The 21,644-nt window shown below is 41.1% G+C and overlaps 1 protein-coding gene across 3 annotated transcripts in view; it reads right to left on the bottom strand.

Annotated features, from left to right (window-relative positions):
- Positions 1-1,378: 1,378 nt before the first annotated feature.
- The window catches only part of LOC126386423 (IQ motif and SEC7 domain-containing protein 1-like), a 240,635-nt gene continuing 220,369 nt past the window's right edge, over positions 1,379-21,644 (bottom strand). For all 3 annotated transcript variants that reach the window (XM_050038773.1, XM_050038774.1, XM_050038772.1), the window contains exons 11-14: positions 20,741-20,902; positions 20,459-20,635; positions 17,272-17,321; positions 1,379-10,623 (exon numbers count right to left, since the gene is read on the bottom strand). In XM_050038773.1, the coding sequence (XP_049894730.1) occupies positions 10,078-10,623; positions 17,272-17,321; positions 20,459-20,635; positions 20,741-20,902 (935 nt within the window). In that variant the 3' untranslated portion in view covers positions 1,379-10,077. The remainder of the gene's footprint in view (positions 10,624-17,271; positions 17,322-20,458; positions 20,636-20,740; positions 20,903-21,644) is intronic.

The following is a 21,644-nucleotide window of genomic DNA, read 5'->3' as shown; positions in this document are numbered from 1 at the left end:
TCTTTTGCATTCTTCCTATGCACCTGCTCCTTTGAAACATAAAAATGATGTAAGCCATGTTGTTTGTACATGATTTTGTTAAATAAAGTAAAAAAAAAAAAAAAAAAAGATACCTCAAGAAATAAACACCCAGAATTTTGTTGATTGACCAATCAGAATCAAGTATTTAAGAGTGCCATGTTCTAAGCATATCTCCACAACGGATTGGTCGATTTGAGTGACTGACACTTCGTTCAGTTTGTTAGAGCCAATAGAATGACGCTATACTCACCAACCGGAGATTGACAGCACTGTAAGCCAATCAGAGTCAGCAGAACGCCGTTGTAGGGGAGGTGCCGGCTGCTGAATGCGGTCATTGTTGAATAACATGGCGTCCCGTAGAGCCCAAAATATAACGAGTGGGCATGGAGTTTGATATGTTATTATTTATTTAGTTGTTGTTTGGGTTTATACAGCCTTGTAGCCCAGGTTCTGCTGTTTAATTTGATGTGCAGCACATTCTTCATGATTAGTGCGTTGTTTCACACTGTTTGCAAAGTCCCCAGTTGGGGGACTGTCGGGTTTAACAGATTTTAACCAACAATTTGGGCAACCCAATAATAGAAGACGAGTGCTCATTCTTTGTCAAAATATGTTAAAATCACGTGGAATTATTCAAAATTTTCTCGGGGGAGAAACCCCCGAACCCCCAGGTCAAGAATTGTTTCCACTTCAGGGCTAAAGCCCCAGATGTTTTCAACTCCTAGCAACGCCCCTGCTCATAGCAGTTCTTTGTCATTCTTCCAATGGCAGCTCAACTTCTCTTCTCACCAGTGATGCATAAACTCCTTAGCTGTTGCTGTGTCTTGTGTGTTATGAAGACTGGGTGAGGAGAGACTTGTTGTTGAGGCTGAGAAATATTCCGAGCTAAACAACCCACAATCATGGCAAAAAGATAGGCCTACTTCCTGGCGAGTCACAGCTCTTGAGATCGACTCTTCAGGTGAGAAATCAACTATAATTAGTGGGTTTTCACACATGATTTGAAGATAATGTAAAGGTGGAAGAGGTACAGGTCTTTCAGTAAAAGTAGTAATAACTTTGTGTGGTTGTCTGTTGACAAGCTGCAGTGTGATGAGTCCTGGGGCGGTACTTGATGTGCTGCGCTGCACTGTGTGTTTTCAGCTTAAGGGTTTTTATGTAAACTGCAATCCTATGATTCTAGACTCTAGGACCATTTAGAAAAATGTACCAGTGGTCCTTGAACTGTTAAACAATTTCTTGGTAGAAAACCCATAGAAAGTTTGGTTCTTAGACATACCCAGTCATTCCAGTAAGACCAAGAAATATCACTCTTTGGGAAAGTAGGGACACACAGCTCAGTTTTTACAATATATTGTTTTATTATGCGTTCTCAACATCATCACAGTACTAGTTTTACATCAATAGGAGTGTGTCTACTTAGAAACAGAATGCATAATAAAATAAGAGCACTCCTCCCTTCCCTTTGACTTCAAAAGTGGGCTGTGAGTGTGAGAGAATAGGAGCGTCTCAGGAAGTATGTTAGAAGCCGTGTTAACTGTGTAACAGTTGGCTGTTCATCTCTAGATCCTATGATAATTCAGTCCTGTTGGAGGCAGAGAGAAGCAGTTGATGATTATGTAAATATCAGAGGGGAGCAGAAATGCATCTTCAATATAATGCAGATATTGAGGAGTAGTAGTAATAATAATATTATTAACAATAATAATAATGATAATTGTAATTTACAGACTATTTACATGTTTTCTCATTACTACCCACCCATACTTAAAAGGTTCACTCTGTTTCAGAGCCTCTTCATCAAATGACATTAGATATCCACAGATGGATTTGCTATTTACACTCAGCAGTATACTGCCATGTCTTTATACTATACAATGGAAATAGAGGTGAAATGCAGAGTATAATGACATACTGTAACTGTAAATGAAAAGACACACTAGCAGCCAGATATCATCTAAATGTAAACAAGCATAATTTAGAGAAATAAAAGCTACATTGAAAGGTAGGGACTTAGTTATGCCAGCTACTCAGTGGAACAACACAACACAACAAAAGAGAGAAAAGAAAAGAAAAAGAAACGATAGGCATCAATGGCATGCAACAAACCACCTCACACAGAATCTGGACAGGTTTTCTGATCAGTCGTCTGAAGGACCTGGTGGGTTATGAAACCACCAATATCTAATAAAGCTAGGTTTCTTCTTGGCTGGTGTTTCCATCATGATCCCAGTTAGTAATCAGACTTTGGTCTGAGGACAGAGTTATGATTGGTCAACTGTAAGGTTGTGCTGGGTCGATTAAATTTGGCCCCCAGTTGATTTTGTAACTGATTTAAATTGTAATAACCATGCAATATTGGCACTTTTCTGACTCTATACAACCTAAACTGTGCTGGATTAAATGCTGTATATTTGACAGATCAGTAAAATGTTAGATTGTAGAGTAGCCTACAGTACATAAAGCCTGCAAAATGTGTTTTAGATCGTGACAGATATTTTAACAGTACTACTGTCTAATCAGGCACCCTTTATAGAGGGTTCATAGGTGGAAACTAATGGCTTCATTAATGGTTAATAAAAACGTAACCAATTCTTTATACATCAGCAATAAGCTATAGAACATTTGGATTGCCAGGTTGTGTAAAACCTCTTTGGTAGGAGTTTATCCTCCTCCAGCAAACTTGTCTAGTGAACAGAGTGGTTACAGGGTGGCCTAAACAACAGCCAGCGCCAATGAATATATGGCATTCATTGTGAGGAACATTACCTGTGCTCTTTTTCCAGAAGGTTAATGTTTTATTAATATTGAATAAATTCCATATGTTGTTTAGTGGAGATGGTCTATTTCTACAGTGGCCGAGAGATGTCACAACACACGCAAATTCCACAACACACGCAAATTCACACAACACACGCACATTAAGAAAACACCCCCAAATTCAGAAAACACATTCATCAATTTCGCAATATATAAGCTGCAAATCCTCACAACACAAGCAAATAAGAAAACGCTGCAAATCCTCACAACACAAGCAAATAATATAACGCAATGCAAATGCACACAACACAGGCAAGAAGCTGAACGCTCCACAAAAACGAAAACACACGCCAACTTGAAGGCGACAACGGAAATGTTTCCAGGGGGACCGTAATCACTCACGGACCTGCTTTTGGCCGCCGATGGGTTCATCCCAATATCCCTCCTCAACTCCTCCGTCCTCAATCCTTGGTCACTTGACCCGGAAATCGATTTGAGACTCGCCATCTTGTACAACGTCTCAATTCGTTAAATGCACTCAGAGGAGTCGAGGAGAGAGCAGGCTTTCAGAGGAGGGGGAAGCGAGTGCAGCCTTTTACCAACCGACACACCCCTTTATTGGATATCAGTTATTGATTGGACAGCGCAGCGCTGTAGCTGATCAGACTGATCTGATACATCCCAACATCACTGGAGTTTCATACAGAGTGAAGACAGATAACAGATTCAACTCAAATGTATCACTGCCACGTTTTATATTTTATTTGTTTTCTAATTCACCATCGAGTTAAAAATCTGAACAAGAAAAGGAAACAAACGACTCTTCATTTATTAGAAAGAGTGTTTTCTTCACGATCTGTTATTTCCGTCATCAACTTTAATTATGGATACAATCAAAGAGTCTGTCTGTCAGAGAGCCTGTCTGTCAGAGAGCCTGTCTGTCAACAAGAAACACTTTTACATCAGTGATCGCCTTTTCCATTCAGTCACACTGAGGCTGATCATTCCTGAGCGTCAGGTTGATGAGTTACAGAATTTTAATTTTCTCTGAAACATTTGGCCTAATAAATTATTTCCAGTGTTTAAAGACACCATGATCATATTCTGGGTTATTAAATAATGAACTAACAATCAGAATATCAATAAATACAGCGGCAAATAATGAATAAATCATATAAAGACATTCTGTGACTGAGCAGGACACAGGACAAATTATAAATACAGAACGCAGGTTGTTGTTCATGTGCAGGTGATTGTTAGACAGAGAGAAAACACTGCTGCTCTGTTACTGATAACTGTATCTGTATCTTTATCATTATATATGTATCTATAACATCATGTGATAACTGATCAGCTGCCGCCGTCATTAGAAACGGACGTCGCTTCATGTGACGCTTCAGAGGAAAAGATGACTCATTTCTCGACAGATATATCTCCTCGTTTCTTCTCTACTCATGTCTCATCCTCGCATCTCTCCCCCGTGTCCTACAAGGAAGAGACGCAAGTGAGGGAAACGTGGATGCCCAAAAACAACTTAGATGCTTGGACCGGACTTGAGGAAAGTCTGGAAATGTCAACAACCAGTAAGTATGTCACTGATTACGGTCCCCCTGGAAACATTTCCGTTGTCGTCTTCAATTTGGCGTGTGTTTTCGTTTTTCCGGAGCGTTCAGCTTCTTGCCTCTGTTGTGAGCATTTGCAGGGTATGTGTTGCGAAATCAGTGAATGTGTTTTCTGAATTTGGGGGTGTTTTCTTAATGTGCATGTGTTGTGTGGATATGCTTTAAAACACACTGGGAAACTCGGCCTGGCATGTCACCTGCATTGTCTTTTTCAGCTAGGTCTGGTTAAATATGAAGACTAATCACTAAAGGCTGCCCTGGAGTTTTCTTGGCAATGAATAAAAGTAATATTATATGCAACAAATTTGGGTGTGTCTCACCAAAGTTTATTATGTGTATCCTTAAGGTCAAATAGGCACACTGAGTGCACATTCTTCCTTAATAAACATTCATAGAGCTGATTTCTTTGTTAAATCGTGCAATATTTACATTGATGTTTGCTAGTGTGCAGCATAGATGCATTAAAAGTACTGGGTACAGTGTTGCAGGTGGGGTCCCCATCACTCTTATGAAAGTTTCTCAGTGGCCCCTGTGGCTAAAAAAACTTTGACCTCCTGGGTGTAAAATTACCCGTCTTTTGTGTCATTGGGCCCACAGAACAACGGCACTAGCAACTTTGCCAGCTGAGCAGCTAGCTTCTGCTGGCCAAACGGCTAGCCTCTGGTTTAGCCCTCTGCTAACTTAAATGGGGATAAAATGATTTCATCTTGCAGCTCTTCCAGACTTTAAAATGTTATGAGACCGTATGGATCAAATCCCGATAGTGAGTAAGTTTACGAGGGTTGAGACACTCAAAAAAATGTATCCACTGGTTTACCGACATCTCTTTCCCAATGTAAGTCTACGCGGAAAAGTTTTTTGGGTGCAATGGCATCACGTGATGGACCCTGGAATTACAGGGTTTGGCCACTATGTCAGATTGGTTTCAAAGTCCGAGAGGTACAAGTGCAGCTGGAGCAGCTACATGACCAGCCTTCTAGCGACATAACCATTATACATTTATGTCAGTCCACAATCAGCACCCTTCACTCCTTGACCTGAAAGCAGAAGTCCCAGTGAAACTGCTAAGGTAGCAATAGCTAGCTATAAAGTATTACGTTAAAAGAGAGGTGGTTGAGGTTAGGGTAAGGGTAATGGGTAGGCTACATCTTGTTACTTATGCTAATGCTAAGTTAGTGATTAGTTAGCTGTGACGTATTACGTTAAAAGAGAGATGCTTAAGGTTAGGGTCAGGGTAATGGGAAGGCTACATCTTGTTATATATGCTAAATGCTTAGTTAGCAATTAGCTGGCATCAGCTATGAAGTAATATGTTAAAAGTGAGGCAGTTAAGGTTAGGATAAGGGTAATGGGAAGGGTTACATCTCAGTACTTACAAAGTGAATCATATATTAATGTATTACGAATTATAAAGTGAATTATTACGACATTTGGTCTTATTCACTATGGTGTAGCATTGTGGCAGGGTTCAGATAGCTGTTGTGTTGGTGGTTTTGTTTTGTACTAGTGGTGGGCGCGGTTTTGTAGGGGTGTATTGTGTATGCTACAAATGGAATGTGTCTGCAGATATACATGTTAAAGTCCAGTGCACTTCCCAGAAGCTTGGTTTGCCGTCTTCTCCTTCATTACTTTTGCCAGCACACTGCTATGCTACTCTGGGTGTTACTGCCACCTACTGTCGATTAGTGGACCAACAAATGTGACTTACTAACATTTGCTGGAGGATAAACACCAGCCTAGGAGATTTTTCTAGAACATGGCAACTCAAAAGTTGTTCTTATGAAAGACTTATTGCTGATGTATAAAGCATCAGCAAATTACTTATTAACCATTAATGCATATAACAATGAATTGGCTTTATTAAATAATCAATTAGTTACAATGTATAAAACCTCTGTAAAGGTTACTTTATATTAAGTGGTACCTTGATAACTTAAACCTCGAGGAAACAAGTATTTAAGAATAATAATATACTGACTATCACTTGACAACAGTGTGAGCCACTGACAGAGACAGATGATATCACTATTATCACTCTGATTTCCAGATGACAGAGTACATATTTTGTCACGCTGCCTCTACCTTTCCTCTCACTGCTTTAGCCACTGTTGTACACTAAAGATCCAGTAAACTACTCTATGTGGATCAGGAAAAGATACAGATCTGGTTATCCTCTGGAGTGACACAAATACATAGCTGACTTAAGTTAGCTGTAATTGAAGAATTCAAAACTATTCTACCATTCATTTTTAACAACTGTCAACTGTAACACTGATATAGTTTAGGAATACATAATAGTTAGAAAATAGCCGTGAAACACATTGTTACATGCAATTATTTTGGTTGACACTCTTTATCAGTGTGGAAGGTCCAGTCCCTTCAAATCCATGTGGATAGTTGCACTTCACAGAAACATTGAGGAAGAAATGACAAAGGACGCTGGGGGAAAAAAGACAACACTAACAGAACTAAAGAAAATGGAACAACCACCACACTGAAGTTAGTCTTAGACAAAAAAGTTAATACAAATTGCACATACAAGTTAAAAAACAATCCATCTCAAAGTCTTTAAGGAGATACAGACTAACTTCTGCCATTGATATCAACTAAGTAGAAGAACAAGTGCTGTGTCTATCACTTTCAACAGAAACTATGCACCATCACACAAGCCCCCTGCCTCTGCTTTGCACACACCGCAGATACTGTGCACAGGATGGCTGGGAGGTACGACCAGCTTTCCCATAATATGTCAGACAGATGATTGATATAAAACTGCCATTTGTGGTGAATGACGTATGTGAGTGCTATCACCATCACAGAATGATAATTACTGATTTCTGTACTGTGGTGTCCGTGTGGCTCTGAAAAGTCAGATCAAGCGAGTAAGCAGCACTGCACCACATGCTCGCTGCTCATGAGATGCACAAAAAAACAAAAACAAAGGGGGACAGGGCACACTCAGCCAGCTGAGAGCTTCCACATCAGGGGAGACACTTAAACAGTCATGGTGCTGTTTTCCCTGCTACACAGTTCGCACAGACTCTCTCAGTTTCCATTAAAAACTTGGAAAACCTTCTCCTGCAGAACGGACTTGAAGAATCCCACCAGGTTGCAGTGCAGCATATCACATTTCATTTTGTTTATTGGACTTTTAAAAAATAGTTAAAAAAATAAGATGATGACAGACAAGCAGCTAGTACTGAAGGGCAGACACTCAGATGAATCTGCTTGCTCAGCAGCTCACTTTGGCTGCCTTTTTTCCAGAGCGGGAGAGATGACTTCGAACCGAAGATGACTGCAGTGGATGAGACTTGGCAGGCCGGTGTGCACGTCTGTACTGGCATTCAACAATCTGAACAGAGTTCTAACTCAAAGGCAACCATATGCCGTAGTATTCCAGCTTACTGAATTGCCTTAGGCTACTATTAAAAGCTTTGATTGGTTTCTTAACAGTAAAACTATGCCACTTATGTGCCCGTATAATACTGAGAGTTTTAATTGATGCCATTTGTTCTGTAATAATAATAATTATAATAATAACAGTTGAAATTGTTATTTTACAAAATACTATGCACAATATAGGCTACATAAAGCAATTTCTGAGACTAAATTAGCAAATGCTTCATAATTGGCACATTTATCACTGCTAACAGAGATATCACAGTGCACTGAGCTATTGCTACATACCTGTACAGCTACAGTACTGCTGAGGATGATCATTTATGTCTGTTTGTCTGTCTTGTTCAGCCAAACCCCCCTCACTACTATTTACTTCTTCTGTAAAACACTAATAAGCAAAATATTTAATCATGTTCCTTTAAAGGTACTGTATGTTACTTTTTACAGGTATTTATCATTTTATTGCCAATGGGTGAACGGATCGTTACATAAAAACTGAGACATTCCCCAACTTCTTTGTTTGCTGATGAGAGCCTGTGGACTAATGTCTATGTAAAGGACTCAGGGCAGTAAAAATCCAAAGGATATGATGTTAATGCATGTTACCAAGTGCCTTGCCTATCTTCAGCTCCTTCACAGCGCTAACAGTAAAACTAATGTTAGCGTACGTTAGCTAAGAAGTCTGCTAAAATACAACTGGCACACACCACAACAAAAAATCCACACATACTGTGTTTCCATTGTGTAACTTTGGGAGCGGCGGCCTGGAGACAGACTTTAACTAGCTACTTAAATCCAGCCAGACCTAAACTGAGTGACAGGGTCTGATTCCAGACAGCTCCAACTTTCCGCTACTTTCTGTTGCTGCTGTTACACATTAGACCCAGCCACCAGCTCACCATTACCCCTGGCGCTGGAGTACATTGGCTGAATTAGAGTTGGTTCAGTGATCCATCTGTGGAGCTGTTGCTCTCTTCCCAGTAAAGTAGTGTCCTAGCGACAGGGGTCGAAGGGACACCAGGATGTGCTAGCTGGCTGATTCTCATTTGTGGTCTTATAAATGGTAAATTGATTAAATTCAGTGCCCCCTGATTCCCGAAGCTGTAAAAATCCTAGATGGAACACTGACATGTAAAATATATTGTGATGTTTTGGCTCGTGCTGGCTAATGTTAGCTAACTTTAGCTTGCTTGTTAATGTGGACAAATTGCCAGTTAGCTAAAGTAACAAAATGCTGTCTTGAGTGGATAATATCTGATCAGATGTGGATGCCAAACTGGCTAGCTTGCTGTTTGTAAATTGCTTTTATCAGCAACATTATGAAGCAACCAATGACAGATCCATGCAGTATAGCTTAGTTACAACTAGCTAGGTAATCTTAGCTTGCATGCTTACGTTTTTGCTAGCAAAATACTATCTGAGTGGATATGTTAGTTCCCTAGCTTGCCAAATTAATTCACCAGCTAACATGACCCATGATACTAACTTAAATATTATGACAGTGTTGAATTTAGCAAACAATAAATGGTGCAATGGTATAAAGCAAAGGTGTATAACTGAGCATTGCTTACTAGCCAAGACAGCAATGCAAGGCAGGGGCAGACAACGAGCTAACTATAACGTAAGCTAGGGTTAGCCAGAGAGCTTGAACTTAGCTATGGGGCATGGATCTCTTGATTGTTGCTCTGTATCATCAGCTGATAAAGTTATTTGCAGACAGCAAGCTAGCAGGTATTATGGTGCCAATAAAAAAATATATAGGAACAATACAAATTGTAATGTTATTAAAATATAATGATTGTAATTTGTTTTCCAGCAGTCTATCAACATGATGGCAGTCAATCATTCCCAGTATTGCGTATGTCATGTCGTTGTTTTGGCTGATGCACAGGCGCTCGCTTGTGCCTATGGAGTGCGAGTTTGATCAAGAGATTGCTGACTGCAGTTCACTCAACAGAACCTTTAATTTACTGAGGAGAAACAGTAGTTGTGGTCTTTGTGCATGCTCTCGTGTGTTGCTGTCTGTTGCTCCTGAAGCAGGCAGACATGACCTATGACCTGAAATGAAATGAAAGGAGTAACTAGAAAGGAAATGTGTTTATATTAAATATACTGACCCTGTGATGAGTGTAACAAAAAATGCTGACGGTGGCACAGGATCTTGTCTAGCTTTACATGCCCAGACCTATGATGCACAGTGCAACCGTCTCTTCAGCTGAGAGCCTTGGAGCAAAATCAAAGTTCAGTCAGAGAGCCCAGAAAGCTCCCGTGCACCTCAGACCACCGTACTAATGCCGCTGTGCTTGGGCTTGGTGCTGCTAGGTGCCTGGGAGGGTGCCGGCGGCGGGCCATGGTGGTGGGGGCCGAGAGCAGGGTGGGAGGAGTGTGCCAAGTGGCTTCCGTGGCTGTGCTGTGTGTGAGGGTGAGGTGGGTAGGCTGGCTGCTGGCCGTGAGAAGGGGGCGGGTGGTACTGGTGTGGAGGGTGCTGCAAGTTGGCTGGAGGGTGGTAGTGGTGGTGGTGATGGTAAGGCGGGGGGTTCTGGGTCATGTGGCAGAACTGAGCATGATGAGGGTGCATGGAGGCCGACGCGTCAGTCTCCGCCCGGGCTGTGTGCTGCAGATTGGCAGGGTGGGGGGTGTGGGCGATGAGGGTGGGGTGCAGGGGCTGCGGGGTGGGGCTTGGGGACTTCACCCGCCTGGTAACAAACAAAGATCCTAGCAGTGAAGAGGAGTTGGGCAGGGACTGGCCACTGTGGTGGGACGGGCAGTCTCGGCTGGAGGGGGGTCTTCTCCGCATGTGAGGACTGCTAATGATTGACCCCTGCAAAAAAGAGGATGATCAGATCACAACAAAGACACAGCACAAGTCTACTCTTGCTTTTTAGTGGGAAACAGCAGATAAAAGTGAACGTTTACTTGCTCTCAAATTCAAATGTCACCATTCATTTAATGACCAAAAGACAGATTTGTGGAAAGAAAAACACATTACCCTGCTGGTCTGGGCTTATACAGTGTGCACAGGCTTGAATTCTTCAAACAGTATCACCAACTACATGACCAGCTACAGCTGATCTCAAATCTCACACCATTGCTTGTGTTGCCTTGTGGAAAAGCTTCTCCATTTCTCTTTTCTGGTTCACTGCCTTTGTTTGTCTATCCATGCTAACATCTCACGGTTGACTCTCTCTAAATACTTTGGAGGCTCAGCTTGGTGAGGTTGTCAGAGCCTGCCGTATCTGCACTGTCAGGAGCAGACAAACTGCCTCTGCATCTTCAGACTCACTCTCTAACTGTGGATGCAGTTGTGAGTTCCTGTCACTATCTGTTTCCAAGGTTTCAAGGTTTCATATGACCCCACCTCTGCCTGCACCACATGCTAAGATTATGCATGATAATAAGGGAGGGAATGACATTTAGCTTGTTAGACATTACCTTAATGTTAATGCACCAAAAATAAAATAAAATGTTAAAAAAAATTAAACAGTGATTGTTTATGAGTCCCAGACTTCGAGTCTGGGTCATGACTAAAGTCTTTTGAGGATGAGTCTCAAATCACTGTGTGTGCAACATAAGTTTGACTTGAATCCCAGTCACAGACTCCAGTGCCCATTTCAGGCATGAAGTACAAACATTTGTACTGTTTTCAATTGTCAAATTTGGGTTTACCAAGAGTGCACCACTGATATAAATGTTTTTATGTTTTTAAATTCCCACTCAGCAAGACAAATGAAAAACTTCATCAGCTTTTTTTTTAAATTTTTTTTTTTATATAAGGGCACAATAACACAGAATAACAATAAAAAAAGGCTTATGTTACAGAAATGAAGCAGATCTCTCAGAGCCATGCATACCATGCAAACTGAACTATTCACCGGTGTAGATCCAAAAGATCCAGAGCTTTGAGTTATGATGTGCTAGTGTGTTACTTAATGTATTATAATAAACTGATCACAGCAGCCTGGTCCCTGCAATGACTTGTTCATGAACATCTGATGGATTAATTATATTGTTGGACAGTCAGACTGCTATGACAGTAGGAAGACAACATGTTTTGGCTTTCATTTGAAAACTATGCTGTGCATTCTACCTGGATTATTTTGATCACAGGGTAGCTCTGTTTTTAAATGACCATAAATGACTTTCAAGGTTACAGTAAAAGATGGGCCTATATCCTGTATATTAGCCTATTTGTTTAAATTCATGTAACTTTTCATAGCTCAAGCAGTTTTTGAAAGTTCTAGTAGTGTGCTGAGGGGGGAACAGGGGGTGCTCAAGGTTAAACGAAAAACCCAAGCTGATATGAAGCGCAGGTTATTCATCTTTGCACTCTGTTGGAATTGCCCCATTCTTTGTAAGAGGTATCTAGGCATGTTAATTAATAAAGACAAACTTTATTTGACTGTGCTTTGGGCTGAGTGCCGCAGACAGTGTGAAAGGTTTCGGGAGATGCAACTTTTGGTTTCTGTCTTTTTCTTTGGATTAGGTGACAACAAGAAAACTGTAGAGTAATACTGGCAGCCTTATCCTCAAAGGTCCTGTTCTGGTAACAGCTCCAGATTTCAGCTTGCATTAAGGAAGTAAAAAAAATAGGCTTATGTTAAATCATCAACAATTAAAAACCTTTATGGTTTTACTCAACCATTTTGGTAGAACACATGTTGAGTCACTATATCTCAGTGAAAAATGTGTTGAACTCAGGGGTGGAAGTAACGAATTACAAATACTCACGTTACTGTAATTAAGTAGATTTTTTGGGTACTTGTACTTTTATGAGTATTTTTTTCAAGTGTGTAATTTTACTTCTACTTGAGTACAATTTACACCATGTAATCTACTTTGCTACTTTTAAAATCATATGTCACTACTGAGTACGGCCACAATTTGAATTAATATTCAAACCTTTCATCTGCATCTTTGTAGCCAATAAGGCTGTCCGATCGCAACCGCGCCAATTAATCTATGATGTAAAGAAAGGACAACTTCGCTGCAGCAGGCACAGGTGTCTGGCGGTAACATACCTACACAGCGGAGTAGAGACTAATTTATGGACTGAAGATTTGGAGACAAAGAAGCCAAGGGTGAGTGTCCATGCGCTCCGCGCAAATCCCGTGAGCTCCGCACCGCAACATAACGGCTTACCGGCGAGTCCGACTCCAGGTCCAGTAATTTCCTCTTTCGTTGGCGTCATGACTGCCCAGTAGTAAGTTACCTGGACAACCGAGGCACACAGGCACACAGGTATGTGGCATGTCAGAGGAGAAACGAGTCGTTCACATTTCTCTCTCTCTGTCAGTAACGGCCCACAAACCTCACCTCACTTTAGGGACTGTTCTTTACTTATGAAGGGACTGACAGGGGAGGAGGGTGGCTGGTTGATTTTTATTTTTTTTATTTTGATCCCCCCTATGTTAATCAGTTATTGATGCTGTTTTTGAAGTATGAATAAGTCAATAAGTAATTTATTCCACTTAAATATCATTGATGTATTATAGAAAAGTGATTTATCTTTTTAAAATGACAAAAGGCACAAAGGCGGCTCGGGGCTCGCAGTGTTCCCCCACTTTTGGGAGTGGGGGAACACTGCTCTCTCAGAGGCCCAAAGTGTTCCCCTACTTCTAATTTTACAAATTAAGCACTGGTTTTTAGTTTGGCTAAGATAAGTCTGCAAAGATATTGTCACTGCCATTGGTTTGCCTGATATTAAAATAAGACGGAGCTAGCTAACATGTGCGCGTGCGTGCATGCATAATTGAGCTACAATTCTTAGAAATGTTTTAGCTTAATATTTGGACAACCACCGTCATTACAATAAATTAAATCTGTAGTCATTTAATACTCACAGGCCTACATTCAGCAGGCCTATATTTTGTGCTAGAGTGACGCTATGTCATATGAAACGTTAACCATGAAAATTAACCATGTCATGTTAGCTTGTCAGTAAGGGGGGTAAATAGTGCTCCTAAATTCAGGCTAACGTTTAGCATGGAAAACAGGGTACAAGCAAGGGGTCCCTTGTTCTCTTACTTCAAGATACCTGAATGAAAATGTTTTCGTATGATGAGTGTTACCCCTTTACAGACACATCCACTTCACTCTAATCCCTTGCAGTTTTGTGCAAAACCCACGCCGTTATTTTGCGTGCGATATTTATGTAATTTTGCCTATTCTATTTTATTATTCCTGCATATTGGGGTCCTTAAACAGTATTACAGTTGGATAATTTGGGGCTGACTGGAAAGCTGTGACTCTTGTGGAGTCAGTGAGCCCCTTGTATTCATGTGTGTGCCATGTGTTTACACTCTTGCCTCATAATAGGCATATCATTGCAGTAATTTCACTGTATAAGGTGAGCTGTTTTTGATATTTTATACAGGCGAATCGAATCGAATGCCTGCTACTGACGATGCAATAAAACATCCATCGGTTAAAAGTAATTAATACTCTGAGTAGTTTTTGAGAAGAGTACTTTGTACTTTTACTTAAGTATTTTTTAAACACCAGTACTTTTACTTGTAATTGAGTACAATTTAAGCAATGTATCAGTACTTGTACTTGAGTACAAATTTTCAGTACTCTTTCCACCTCTGGTTGAACTTAACCTGATTGAGCTATCTCCATCATTCAGTCTAGGTATGTTATATTAAAAATATCCACTAGATGTCACTGTGTCTTAAAATAGTTTGCCTTGTCAGTTCGCCTCCTACAGGAAGTTAGTAACAAAAAATGTATAGGTGAGCATTTTTTTTTTAACAGGTTTTAGTTTTTGAGGTCTTACTGAATGGATTTATGTAACTTTATACAAAAAATAAATATCTAATAGGAGTCAAATAACTTTTTAAAAACATGTTCTACCAAACGGTTCATTTGTCCTGTTATGGTAAAGGTAGTAAAGCTAAACTAATGTAATAGATATTGACTATTTGCTACAAAATAAAAAACAAAAACTTCTGCTCATTTATTGTTGTTAAATTATACATTTCATTTTATCCATTATCTGTATGCTGAAATAATCTAATAAGTATAATTTTTAACTGAGATAGATACCTTGAAATACCCCAAGTATCTTGGGGTCTTGCTCACAAGTGAGGGTAGAATGGAGCATGAGATGGATCGGTGGTTTGGTGCTGCTTCTGCAGTGATGCGGGTACTGCACTGGACCATTGTGGTGAAGAGGGAACTGAGCCGGAAGGCAAAGCTTTTGATGTACTGGTCCATCAACATCCCACCCGTCACCTATGGTCACGAGCTCTGGGTAGTGACCGAAAGAATGAGATCGCAGATACAAGCAGCTGAAATGAGTTTCCTCTGTGGGGTGGCTAGGCTCAGCCTTAGAGATGGGGTAAGGTGCTTGGACATTCGGAGGGAGCTTAGAGTAGAGCCACTGCTCCTTCTCATTGAAAGGGGTCTGTTGAGGTGGCTGGGGCATCTGATCAGGATGCCTCCAGGGTGCCTCCTGTTGGAGGTTTTTCCCGGGCATGTCCCGCTAGCAGGAGGCCCCAGGGCAGACCCAGAACACGCTGGAGGGATTACATCATCTGGCCTGTGAATGCCTTGGGGTCCCCCAGGAGGAGCTGTACAGCATTGCTCCAGGGAGCTCCAGATAAGCAAATGAAAATGGATATCAATATATACTGTATATATCAGTATGATTTTTTTTCACCATTTCTGAGATGTTTTCAAAATACTGTAATAATTAATATATAGAATAAATACATTGGTATACTAATATTTTACAAGGATTATAGCAGAACATGGTTTGTAATTTTGATTTTTGTCTTTCTGTTTTACAAATACCATGAAATGACATATCAACCGTTTGATAGAGGCCTATATTCAAAAAACTACATGTCTGTTAAAAAAAAGAAACATTGATTTTTGTTATTATTGCCCAAAGCAAACTTAAAAAATGGAGAGAATTTTGTTTTGCATTGCTTTGTTTTCTCAGTGCGGATTTTAAAGGGTTAAATCAAGCCAACTTAGCAAGACACAAGCCCCTTTTACACTGCCAGATTTTCCGCGAATGTTGGGCGGTTTTGCCGGCAAGCTACGAGCGTTTAGACACACAGAGCTGGATTGGCGAGTTGATCTGAGGTGCCCAATTTTCCGCCTTGTAGGGTAGTCATATTGGCGGAACTCTTTTAGTTTAAACAGACCGAGGCGGCCTTCCACAACGGGAGGTGCTGTTGAAGACTTGTGGGAGGAGCTGTTGATGACGCCACACGTGCGAGCCACTGGCGGTGGATAAACAGGAAACAGCTGATAGCAAGAATGAGCAGCTAGTAGCAAGAGGGAAACGCAAACCTGACAGACACTGTAAAGATGAGCAACTGGAGAGACAAGGAAGTGCGCACCCTCCTTGTCCTCGCAAACGAAGAGGCCATTAACCGTCAGATAACAGGAACGGTGAAGAACGGGCCGACTTACGAGAAAATCGCCGAAGGACTGACTAGCCGCGGCTTCCTTCCCACATTACTGGTTGCGTCACACGCTGAGCTACACATTTTGTTACTTGCTCATGCCCCCCATTGCCACGAAAAAGGCGCATTCTGTATAAACAAAAGTAGGTAAGCGGCATTTTGCCGCACTCCCTGATTTTTTTTTTTTTTTTAAGATATTTTTTGGGGCATTTTTGCCTTTAATTGATAGGACAGGTAAGTGTGAAGGGGGAGAGAGAGAAGGAATGACATGCAGCAGAGGACCACAAGCTGGAGTCGAACCCGGGCCGCTGCGGCAACAGCCTTGTACATGGGGCGCCTGCTCTACCCACTAAGCCATTGACGCCCCCGCATTCCCTGATTTCGTTTTTATACTGCCAATGCTGAAAAAAAGACTGATTGGGCTTTCCTGCAAATTTGCACAATTCCTATCTAAAAAGTGCTACATACTCATGGCCCTAAACACAGAGATGGTCTGGCTCGATAGAGTTTATTTTAACTGTTTCAACTCCATGTTTGGATCCAAACACTGCAGTACACTGCTATCTAGGTGTGACAATAAAAACAGGAAAAGAGAGGAACTTCTTGTCAAGGTCAGGGGTCGATGAAAGGGAGCAGTGCGAGTCTGTCACTTCAAACCGTCTGAGCATGCAGGAGCTGGAACTACAAAGCACAGCCAGGTTTAACTTGAGTGACCAAAAAAGGACAAAATCCAGGAAATGGCTAAAACTCTAACCCACCAAACAAGAGGATGACTCAAGGTGAGAGTGTAACATCAGCACAGAGCATCCCTAATGTGAGAAGTGTTATTAGTCATGTCATGCTATACACATCGAGGATAATATGTATCAGCCACAGTGGATCATTCCCATTCAGCCCAATGCATGCAGTGTCCAAGGTGCTCACAACAAAACACCACCAAAACAGTCAAAATAAAAACCCAGACTGCAAAGAAACAAAAACAGAGACTTGTGTGTTCAGAGTGAACAACATAAAGTCAGAGGACAGCTCAGCATCAGTTGTGTCCTACTTACTTCCATATTGCTGTCTAGTGATCCTGCACTGCTGCGTCTTCCACGCTTGCCTGCCCAGAACATGTAACATGACAGATTAGACACACCTGGTTAATACATGAAGGTGTATAGGCCCTCTGTCTAATATGGAGGAGGTACACTAGCACCCTAAGGTGACAATAGTGGCACGTGACTATCTACAGTAGAAGCACACTGTCAGTATGGAAGAGGGACGCGAACAAGGACTAAAGAAAAGGGAAGAAGCAAATCGCCGCTACAACTCCACGACATAGTTAGCCTCTGGGACAACTCTATCTCTACAGCAACTTGGAGCCCAGCTGGCAGGAGACCCTCCCATCAGTAAAAATCTGCAGTCGGCCTGCATTAGAGGGATACTCCAGCCATGGGTGTGGGAAGGTGGTCGCTGAGGGTGCTGCAGCACCCCCTGTTGATGAGGAGTGAAACAACACAGTCTGTAAATAGTTGGCTATTTTACCATAACTCATGGGCTCGTGACACAGATAATTTGTTTTAAATTCTAAACAGCAAATGATGATATGCCTGTCAGAAAATGTCTGAAAAAAAACAAACAAACAAAAAAAACAACGTTTAAAATTACCATAAAACTTTGCTTCAATCACTGAACTCAAAAGGCTTATATTTGGGACAGGCGTCTATATGAGACAGGCCTCAAAATTATTTTACACAAAACTATCATGCAGCAAAGATGGCAAACATGATCAAGTTGTTTATTTGAATCAGTATGAATATTACGTGTAAAAAAAATTAGGCTTCAACAAACATCAATTATGTTTAAAGCAATATTCGTGACTTGCATTAATTTTTATGAAAAACACTTTTGATTCTTTTGATCGGTAGATCCCCATGGAATAAAAGAATATGAATAACTAACCTGGTAATCAAGGAATGGACACATATTCTGACTTCATGACAGCTTCAGAGGTAGGGATTCACCACTTGTTTTTCACCAAGCTGGTAAATCTGATTAATTACAGTCTTCTCTTCTCATGGTTTCTTTAAAATGAACTGAATTGAGCTAACGTTTAAACATTTATATTTGTATTTGCGATCTAAACAGCTAACTAATGTTAGCTCAAATGGGTAGTCAGCAATCTGGATTTATATGTCCAAGGAACTTCTATAAAAATGGACTGCTTGGCAACCAGACTAGACGTCTAATTGAGACAGGCCTTTATTTGTCAAAATGTGTAGCCACACCTGGCTAGTAAAAGGGACTGGGAGTTTAATTTGGACTAGGCTTTTAATTTAAGTTTTAAGTAATTCTTTTGATCTGACATGACAGCTAAGGTTAAACCATATATTTCAATAATAACTACATACCAGATGCCAAGGTGGCTCCTATTCGTTCCAGTAGTTTTACAAATATAAAACCACCATGGATACAAAATTCAGAACATAAAGATTAATAATTGAACTTGTTTGCATTTGGATGTGTCCTGTCAAAAGTTTTACAGATAGTCTCTTTTACAGTGGTGGCCTATGGGGAAAATGCTTTTGGGTTGCAGGGAATTTTTTGTCCCTGCAAAGTGACCACTGGAAAAATCTGCTGCAAGGCTGAGCAGCTTTCCTGGGGGCCTGCGTTAAAACTTGGGACCTGCAGTAGCGGGGGCTAATCAATAGGATGAGAAAGACCAGACATTACCAGTGACAGTTTTAGAGCTGCTTTTTAGATCCAAAAAATATCTTGGATGCGTGGCACTGCCACTGCGGGGGCAAAGCCATCGTCTGAGCAGTTTTTTTGTAACTCCTCAAACCAATCACGAGAATAAATGTTTGAATTGTAGGTTTTTGCAATCCACAGATATGTAACATTTTACCCTATTATGTAGCAGATATGTTACTTTTTGTGCCAATAATGCTGTGGATAACACAGGGGCAGACTGGCCATCTGGAGGTTCTGGAGAATCACAGAATGGCCGGTACTCCAGGACGGCCGGCAGCCGCCACGCAGTCATCACCGTTTTTTTTTTTTGTTTGTTTGTTTTCCTTTTTCTCCCTGATAATCTACTGGCCCATAGATATCTATGAGCCGGCCGGCCGCCAATCAACTTGAAGAAGAAGGAAGCGCATACTGTATGCAGGGGCGGACTGGCCATCTGGAGGTTCTGGAGAATCACAGAACGGCCGGTACTCCAGCCCGGTTGTTGTGGGCTGGGCCGAGTCAAAGTCCAGGGCTATTTTTTAGTCCCAGTCCGCCCCTGGGTTAACATGTGGTTATGTTTAGGCAAATAACCCCAACTTGGTTATGGTTAGAAAAAGATCGTGTTTTGGCTTAAAATACCAACTTTTTGGTGGTAGAATCATTCTAACTGAGGCTTCTGGTTTGTAGTCTTTTTTTATTTATAGTCCTCACGCTCAAACTGAGATTACCTTGATAACATCACTATGACATCATCAGGGTTATTTTCTTCGACTTGATAAAGCTCTTCCAGAGCCACAGAGGCTGAGTAGTACACCTCTGCTAAAGTGCCTTTGTGTAAACCTGTCTGTAAAATCAGTGGAGCACCCCTCTAGGGGTTGAGGAACTGTATTAATATCACGGGTACAACAAAACAAACTTCAAATTTTGTAAATATATGTTTAACTGATTGATGCAAAAACAGCTCCTTAAGGAACAAAAAGCCTACAAAATCCACTATTGATGTGACTCTATAAAGACTGCCACTAAAAAACATCAAATGCACTGATCACTGCTTTACTGGTCCAAAGCCTGTGCTGAGGTCACTGAGTGTGTTTGTGCAGAGCAGCTCTGCAGTGTAGAGGCCACTCTCAACCACACAACATTAATTCCTCTTACCACTAAGACGCTCAGATTGATCACAGTGACCTACATAGTGCTGCCTCCTCCCCCACAGGCAATGCAAGATTATTAGTTAATAGCCTCTTTTAAAATTCACCTGGGCCCATTAGCAAACACCCATCTCTATCTCCTTGCTTCACTGGCTGCATGGGGTGTGTTCACTAAGACACTCTGCCTTGGCAGGTCAGTTGCAGTGGTTAATGTACAGGGACAGGAACTCAGCTTCTTCCAAGTTTCCAAATCAATTAACGTCCAAAAGGAGTGAATAGTATCATGCCAGCTTCCAGCTTGGGTATACATTCTACATCGTCTTGCAGAATGATGAGACATGAGATAGTAGGCTACCATAGCAACTACTGATTTTACCTGCATCTGAGAGGTCACGTAGGGAGCTGCTGAGGGCGCTTCTCTTCAAGCCTTCACCAATGGCGTAGCTGTCATCGAGGCTCGCTCGGCTGAGGTTGCCGTTGCCTGTTTCCTTCTTTAACCCTGAACTCTGGGACATGCTGGGCCTCACCACCCCCTTTTGTTTTTCTAGTTCAGCTGTGGAGGAGACACATATGCAATGTCGACAGCACTTCTCTGTTTTGTAATCTTGAATAATTTTTGAGCACAGATTTCCAGAAAAAACATAAAACTTTGGCTCACATTCTATCCGGTACTTCTCCATCTCTTGGACTTCAGCAATAGATTCTCGCAAATCGTCAGTAAACTTTTTGCGGTCCTGAGGATTGGGTGCATTGAAGTTGATGAGGATTTTGACGTCAGCTCCGGGAATGGCTGATGTTAGACGAACTCCATTGGGGTAATCTAAAGTGTGACAATATGTACTCTTTAACCCAAGTCCATACAAAATTAGAGTTCTTTCAATAACAGACAACACTACCATCAGAGTGTCAGTATGTTTCAAAGCAAATGCTTGTTTGATCATCAAATGCCACCAGAAACCTTCTATCTCCATACCATCCCAGCTGGTCACCAACTTCATTAGACACTGATATTTGATTGAATTTAGATTGTGACATCAGGTGACCAAAATTCAATTCAATTCAATTTTCAATTTTATTTATAAAGCCCAATATCACAAATCACAATTTGCCTCNTAGAGTTCTTTCAATAACAGACAACACTACCATCAGAGTGTCAGTATGTTTCAAAGCAAATGCTTGTTTGATCATCAAATGCCACCAGAAACCTTCTATCTCCATACCATCCCAGCTGGTCACCAACTTCATTAGACACTGATATTTGATTGAATTTAGATTGTGACATCAGGTGACCAAAATTCAATTCAATTCAATTTTCAATTTTATTTATAAAGCCCAATATCACAAATCACAATTTGCCTCACAGGGCTTTACAGCATACGACATCCCTCTGTCCTTATGACCCTCGCAGCAGATAAGGAAAAACTCCCCAAAAAAACCCCTTTAACGGGGAAAAAAAACGGTAGAAACCTCAGGAAGAGCAACTGAGGAGGGATCCCTCTTCCAGGACGGACAGACGTGCAATAGATGTCGTACAGAACAGATCAGCATAATAAATTAACAGT

This window comes from Epinephelus moara, chromosome 24, assembly GCF_006386435.1.
Source record: "Epinephelus moara isolate mb chromosome 24, YSFRI_EMoa_1.0, whole genome shotgun sequence".
In the NCBI taxonomy this organism is placed as follows: Eukaryota; Metazoa; Chordata; class Actinopteri; order Perciformes; family Serranidae; genus Epinephelus; species Epinephelus moara.
This window is presented reverse-complemented; position numbering and strand designations above follow the sequence as displayed.